The 7,889-nt window shown below is 49.7% G+C and overlaps 1 protein-coding gene across 1 annotated transcript; it reads left to right on the forward strand.

Moving 5' to 3' along the window:
• Positions 1 to 465: 465 nt before the first annotated feature.
• LOC127030944 (zinc finger and SCAN domain-containing protein 20-like) lies at positions 466 to 2,526 on the forward strand. Its single transcript, XM_050917632.1, has 2 exons — positions 466 to 1,153; positions 1,893 to 2,526. Exons 1-2 carry the CDS (start codon positions 631 to 633, stop codon positions 2,129 to 2,131), a joined length of 762 nt encoding a protein of 253 aa, XP_050773589.1. The 5' UTR covers positions 466 to 630; the 3' UTR covers positions 2,132 to 2,526.
• Positions 2,527 to 7,889: the final 5,363 nt, after the last annotated feature.

The following is a 7,889-nucleotide window of genomic DNA, read 5'->3' on the forward strand; positions in this document are numbered from 1 at the left end:
AACTATTTCACTGCTGATCATTTTAGCAGAAACATCCAATTAACATGTTTATCCTGGGATGCAATTCAAGATTGGTGGATTGTTTGTGATCTGAAGTCATAGCCATCAAACCCTCCTGTAAGAGGGTGTTTATCAGTAACAGCAGTCACAAAGCTGAAACCAATAAGGCAGCAAACAGGCACATGCACAGAGGAAGAGGGAGGGGCAGGGTTTGCCTGCACATGTTTAATGGTGCTACTTTAGGGGCTTGGCTACACTGGAGAGTTGCAGCGCTGGTGAGGGGGTTACAGCGCTGCAACTCAGGATGTGGCCACGCTTGCAAAGCACGGTCAACGCTGCAACTCCCTGGTTGCAGCGCTGGCTGTACACCCGGTCGTGCCTCGGGCGTAGCGATTCCAGCGCTGGTGATCCAGCGCTGGTCAGCAAGTGTGGACCCCACCAGCGCTTTTATTGACCTTCGGGGTATAAGGAGGTATCCCAGCATACCTTTTAAGCCTCTCTGGTAATCCTGCACACTCCACTGCCCTGGGCTCAGCTGACCCCACCTTTAAATGCCCCGGGAATTTTAAAAATCCCCTTCCTGTTTGCTCAGCCAGGTGTGGAGTGCAATCAATCAATCAATCAGCGACCATGCCTCCACGCCCCAGACGAGCCCCAGCATGGAACAGTTCCGAGCTGCAGGACCTCATCAGTGTTTGGGGTGAGGAAGCTGTGCAAGCACAGCTGCGCTCCAGCCGGAGAAATTATGATACCTATGGGCAGATATCAAAGTCCTTGCTGATAAGGGGCCATGAACGGGATGCGTTGCAGTGCAGGGTAAAAATTAAGGAGCTGCGCAGTGCTTACTGCAAAGCCCATGAGGGAAATCGCCGCTCAGGAGCTGCCCCCACGACCTGTCGTTTTTACAAGGAGCTGGATGCCATACTTGGGTGTGACTCCACTGCCAATCCTAGGAGCACGATGGAGAGTTCAGAGCAGGGAGAAGTGGGGGAGGGTGTAGAGGAAGCCGGGAGTGAGGCTACTGGGGTGGAGGGAGACAGCCCGGAGTCCCAGGAGGCATGCAGCCAGGAGCTCTTCTCAAGCCAGGAGGAGGCTAGCCAGTCGCAGCAGCGGGAAGTTGCTGGTGAAGAAGAAGCAGAGGAGCGTGCTCGGGGTAAGCAGATTTTATGTTTTGGGAGAGGACGGTTTGGGTTATGGCTGCCTGCATGCATAGCCCATTGATTTGCTCTATCACGTCTCTGTAATCAGCCTCTGTAATCTCTTGAAAAGTTGCAGCCAGAGCGTGGGCAATGTGCTTTCGCAAGTTTATAGGGAGAGCCACCGTGGTCCTTGTCCCGGTTAGGCTAACTCGTCCGATCCACTGTGCAGCGAGGGGTGGGGGGTCCATGGCTGCACACAGGCAAGCTGCATAGGGGCCAGGGCGGAATCCACATTGCTGTAGAAGACCCTCCCTCTCTTCCCAGGTAACACGCAGCAGTGATATATCTGGCAGTAGGAAACCATGTTGAGAATTTAGGGATACTGCTCAGTGCAGGGCGCCAGTTTCGCGGCACCCCCCCTCCCCCCACCAGCAGGTCGTCACCACCGTGGTGCGTTCCGCGGACCGCCCCCCCCCGCCAGCAGGTCGCCAGCTTCATGTTCCCTACTGTCCCCTGTGCAGGCCACCAGCTACCTCCTCTACCCAGTGAGCCATCAGTCAGTTCCCCCTCCCAGGTGAAGTCGGGGCAGAAACACTCACCCCATTGCTCGCCATGCCTTCGCTTCCCTGGCCTCTCTGTGTTATGTTAGATATGTGGGAATGATGCTACAAAAAGTCTACAAACTCCTTCACTGTGTGATAATAAACAATGTAGCCTCTGTGTATTACATGTTTCTATCTATGTTTTTTTTAGTGACCTTGACTAATGCAGCCGGATCACCGGCCTCACGTCGGTTGCAGAACTTGAGAAAAAATCCACGAAAATCGAAAGAAGAATTGATCAAAGCAGTTATGAATCACTACAACAGAGAAAGTAGGAAGACGCAGGAATGGAGAGAGAAAATGTATGAGTGGAGGCAAACACAAAGCAGGAGAAAGGAATTGGCTACCAAAAAAACCTCAAAGCACCTGATAAGCCTCCTATCTCGCTAAACTGACTCTTTCGAGTCTCTCGTAGCCATGCAGGCAGATCTGTACCGTGGTAACCCACAACCCTCCCAAAGCTCTCTTTCTTGTTCCCCAGTATTTGCACAAAACACCTTTCTCCAGCAGCCAGTTTCTTATTACCTCCAGCTGCCCCCAACACCTGTACGATCACCTACCAGCCCTGATAACTACAATCCTTACCCTGTGCACTCCACCCCCATAACTCTGCAGCATAGTAATCCTGAAGTGCAGCAGACATTGAACAGCAATCCAAACAGGACATATTCAAACCTCTGAATGTACAGTCCACCACCCTAACCCCCCTGGCCTTTTATGTACTGTACTTTGAATAAAGGATTTTATGGCTTTTACAATACTTTTTATTATTGCAGAAAGTGGTAAATACTGTACCCCAAGGTAGAAAGGAGCACAGCAAAGGCACCAAACATTACTGTTGGCTCTCAGCATCAAATTGCTCCCTTAAGGCATCCCTAATCCTTGAAGCCCTTTCCTGGGCCTCTCTAGTAGCCCTGCTCTCTGGCTGTACAAATTCAGCCTCTAGGCGTCGAACCTCGGGAGGTCCATTCCTCACTGAATCTTTCACCCTTCCCTTCACAAATATTATGGAGGGTACAGCACGCAGATATAACAGCGGAGATGCTGCTTTCCCCCAAATCTAGCTTCCCATAAAGACACCTCCAGCGGGCTTTCAAACGGCCAAAAGCACACTCCACAGTCATTCTGCACCGGCTCAGCCTGTAGTTGAACCGGTTCTTGCTCCTGTCAAGCTTCCCTGTATACAGTTTCATGAGCCAAGGCATTAAGGGGTAAGCGGGGTCTCCAAGGATCACAGTGGGCATTTCGATGTCCCCTATTGTGATCTTGCGGTCTGGGAAAAAAGTCCCGGCCCTCAGCTTCCTGAACAGGGCACTGTTCCGAAAGATGCATGCATCATGCACCTTTCCAGGCCATCCTGAGTAAATGTCAGTGAAACGCCCACGGTGATCCACAAGCACTTGCAGAACCATGGAGAAATACCCCTTGTGATTAACATACTCTGATGCCAGGTGGGGTGGTGACAGAATAGGAATATGCGTCCCATCTATTGCCCCTCCACAGTTAGGGAAACCCATTTGTGCAAAGCCATCCACAATGTCCTGCACGTTCCCCAGAGTCACAGTTCTTCTTAGCAGGGTGCGATTAATGGCTGTACAAACTTGCATCAGCACCATTCCAACGGTGGACTTTCCCACTCCAAACTGGTTCGCCACCGATCGGTAGCTGTATGGAGTTGCCAGCTTCCAGATTGCAATAGCCACCCGCTTCTCCACTGGCAGGGCAGCTCTCAATCTCGTGTCCCTGCGCCGCAAGGTAGGGGCGAGCTCAGCACACAGTCCCATGAAAGTGGCTTTTCTCATCCGAAAGTTCTGCAGCCACTGCTCGTCATCCCAGACTTGCAGGACGATGTGATCCCACCACTCAGTGCTGGTTTCCCGAGCCCAAAGGCGTCGTTCCACGGTGCTGAGCATGTCTGTTACTGCCACAAGCAATTGAGTGTCTTGAGCGTCAGGCGTTTCAATATCACCGTCTGACTCCTCACTGTCACTTTGCAGCTGAAGGAATAGCTCCACTGCCATGCATGATGTGCTGGCAACATTCATCAGCAAGGTCCTCAGCAGCTCAGGCTCCATTTGTAACAGAAATCTCAGAAATCGCGCTGCAGACTCACAATGGCACCAAACTGCTCGGAATGTGTAGCAAAGCACCATGGGGCGTTGGAACAGGAAGCGGAAAGACCCGCACACTTCCTTCCCCTTCCCACAAGCCACAGCACCAAAATGGGACAAGGTGCTCTGTGGGATAGCTGCCCACAATGCACCACTCCCAACAGCGCTGCAAGTGCTGCAAATGTGGCCACACTGCAGCGCTGGTAACTGTCAGTGTGGTCACACTGCAGCGCTGGCCCTACACAGCTGTACGAACACAGCTGTAACTACCAGCGCTGCAGAACTGTAAGTGTAGCCATAGGTCCCATTCAAAATACTCTTCTAAACATCAACAGGGAAGAAGAAAAAAAATATTTTTAAGAAGTTTTTCTTTTAATTCTGGAAGTGCTATTTAAAGCATGCACTACTGAAGTCATTTAAATATGATCAAATTTAATGTACTGCCTTTCAATTTCTTTAGTCATTCCCTAAATCTAAATAAAACTTTCCTTGCTAACTAACACAAAAGCCATAAGAACAGGAGCACCCAATTTACTGTCTTTTGAATTATCCATTATTTTTGGTCTACATTAAGAAAATTCATACTGGCATAACTTCATTGATGACACTACACCAGTGCAAACTCCTAATGTATATTCACTATGCCAGTACAAGGCACGGTTTATGTAAGTGCAACTTAGGGCTTGTCTATAACAAGATGTTTAACTGAATGGTGCAACAATTCCCCTTCACTGTAACTGTGTGAGAGAACACACTTACGTCCACCAGAGTGGATAGAGATAATGACTTTTTACACTTTTATTTAATTCAGATTTTTTTATATGTTCCTAATTCTTTACTTTCTCCTAATTTTATAACCAAAAATTGCAAAAGTGGATGGAGGTTTTTGTAGTCTTTTCTCTAACTAGTTTCCTAATTATTAACTGAATATCAGATTTTACACACTTTTTTTAAACTAAGAAGTTTCCTACTTAAAATATTCATCTATTCTGAACAAGGTAATTCCAGGGCCTCATCAATACCCTTACTGTGCAAACAAACTGATAAAAAGCATGTTATATTTGCAACCAGCATCCTATACTCTGAATTTCCATTAGTCAAGAAAGCAGAAAATGTTGCCGAAGCTATGATCCTCTTTCAAGATTACCACTTTGATATTAATGGGACTTGCAGTCTTAAGTCATTTAGGTGCCTAAATATGGGTTTAGGAGCCTAATCTTAGGATTCTATTTTTAAAAAGTTTGGACTGCTTAACAAGTTATTGTGAAATTATAATGTACTAAACATCTAAATAGCTTTCCTTGTTAACACAAACTCAAGTTTGTTTTGAAGTGACAGACTGTGGCACTGAGAGAAAAGTTTTAAATAAAAACACAATTTTGGCATTTAAAACTGCAAGCATTGATGCATATATTTAACTTTAAGCACGAGTAGTCCCACTGAAGGAATTATTTGTGTGTGTACAGTTTCATATCTGCTTAAATGTTTGCAGAATCAGGGCCTTAATATTCAGTGTTTTTCATGCAGCAGTTTTGTAAAATTCAAATACCAGTAGTGGCATTTTAAAATCCCCAGTATTTGTAATTTAGGCCAAGATATTCAAAAGTGAATAGTTATTTCAAATGCTTAAATTCTGGGTACTTACACAGACATTTTAAAAGAGGTCAGGATTTTCAGAGGGTGGGTGTGTGACGGGACACACCTACCCTGCACCAGCCCGGAAAGGGTTAACTCTGCTCTGCAGGCTAAGGAAGCTCCGCCCCTCTGACCCTGCTGGGCATGCTCAGCCTGTAGGCAGCATAAAAAAGGTAGCAGCTCAACTCAGTTTGGGAACGCTGCAGGCTACAAGTTACCTACAAGGAGTTGCTACAAACCCCGACTATGGCTCATGGAGTTCCTCACTGGAGACTCCAGGTTGCTTGACAAACCCAGAGAAAGGACGGCACTGGTGGGAGGCTGGCCATTTGAGGAACCCAGAGATCAGCAGAGTTTCAACAAGGGGGAAAGGGAAAGAAGCAACCCAGGGGACTCAAACTCTTTGCTAGTGAGTGAACCAGGGGGACTGGTCAGCATATTATGGGAGGATCCCCACTGACCCAGTGGTGAGCACTCGCACCACCACCAGGGTCCTGGGCTGGGGCTTGAGCTCAGAGGAGCAGGGAAGACCCAAGTTCCCTTACCTAGGGCATCACACCCCTGAGTGGCACCCCACTCCCTCAATGGGCCAACCGGCTGTGCAATCTCACAGAGGTAGGCTACTTCCCTGACTCTGGCCATTGGGCCATGCCGCTCTGATGGGAAGGGCTGCTCCCTGACTCTAGTCACTAAGTAATACTATGCCATGTTACAGTAAGGGTCCTCGGTATAGGACCTGATCAACTGAAGAATTGTCTCCACCCTTCCATCTAACCCTATGTGATCCGACACTCAATGACAGGGCGTACCGACCCTGCGACAACTTGGTGGAGAATGCGGGCATTGACCAGGACTTGTTGAGCGGTCCAGACAAGAGGAATTAGATGGCGGGATCCCTGTAACAACCCAACATGGTTACCGAGAAGCTCCTTAAGTGGATATTGGAAAGCCAGCAGCAGCAGGCGGTGGAGCAGCAACAACATCAGGTTCAGCTGATACAGCAGCTTGCCAATCAACGCCAGCTGCAGATGATCCAGCATCAGGAGCAACTGCAGCAGCTGCTTCAAGAGTTGGTGGCCCAGCACCTGACCCAACAGGAACGCCTGGTTCAGCAGGTGGCAATGCTGTTGCAACCGTCAGGACCAGCAAGGCCTGTCCCCAGAGGAGCAGGGCCGGGGGATGCCCTGGCAGGACTACTGGTGCACCTCATCAATATGGGGCCCAGTGATGACCCAAAGACATTACTTATCACTTTTGAAAGGGTCGCTATGGCCACCCGTTGGCCTCCAGAACACTAGGCCACACTACTGGACCCATATTTGACTGGCCAGGCACAAACCAGCTACCGCAACCTGGCTCCACATGAGGCCTTGGACTACGCCCTTATGAAACCCGTCACACCAGCCCATACCAGCATTAGCCCGGAGACCTATCGGCTGCGATTTTGTAAAGAATGATATCCGTCAGAAGCTTGACCATGAGCAGTGGCCCAATGCATGCGGGACTACTGCTGGAGATGGCTGAATTCGGATAATTTAACCAGGCCCCAGGTGGCAGAGGCCGTAGCTTTGGAACAATTTACGCAGATCTTCCAGGCAGGGGTGAAGGAGTGGGTGTAGCGCCACCAGCTGGAGACCCTCAATGAAGAGTCTCTTTGATGGAGGATTGCCTGGCCGCTGAAGGACCCAAACAACAACCCCCCAAACCAGAAGGACTGGCTGGACTAAGCTGGAACCCAGAGGCCCAACAACTTAGGTCGGAGATGGGGAGATCTCAGAGTAAACCCAGTGTACCAGGATCCCCCACAGAACACCGGTAGGAGTCAGGTGGCACACTTAACCCTGAGAGTTGACGGAACTCTGCGGGTGCATTGGGGACTCCAGGACATGACCTGCAGGCTGAAGTACCCAAACGGTGCTGCTATGAATGTGGACAACAGGGGCAATTTTGGGGGGATTGCTTGTTCATGGACTGTGCCTATGGCGAGGTGTGGACAGCGGACCACTGCCCTGGAGAAAGGGCCCCACCAAATTCTGTGTGCTCAGGCGGGTAGACAGTACCCCAGTAACTGCCCTCATTCACTCCAGCTGCAGCCAGATGCTAGTCCGGGCCAGCCTGGTGGACGCCCTAGATCTAAAGTGACACCTATATACCCCACTGCCAAGGTGCACCTGGAGATAGGCCAACATGAGGAAGAGTGCCGGGTGGGCCTAGCCCCAACATGGAGATTTCCTACAGGAACAGAGGGAAGACCCGACCTTGAGCCAAGCCTGGGAAGAAGTTCAGGATGCCAGAGGCCAGGTGGAAATTGGCCCAAGACAACCCCAAGGACCATACTTCGAGGTCCACAGTGATCACCTCTACCGGATGACCCAGGTGCCACAAACTAGAGAGGAACTCCG

This window comes from Gopherus flavomarginatus, chromosome 1, assembly GCF_025201925.1.
Source record: "Gopherus flavomarginatus isolate rGopFla2 chromosome 1, rGopFla2.mat.asm, whole genome shotgun sequence".
Classification (NCBI taxonomy): domain Eukaryota; kingdom Metazoa; phylum Chordata; order Testudines; family Testudinidae; genus Gopherus; species Gopherus flavomarginatus.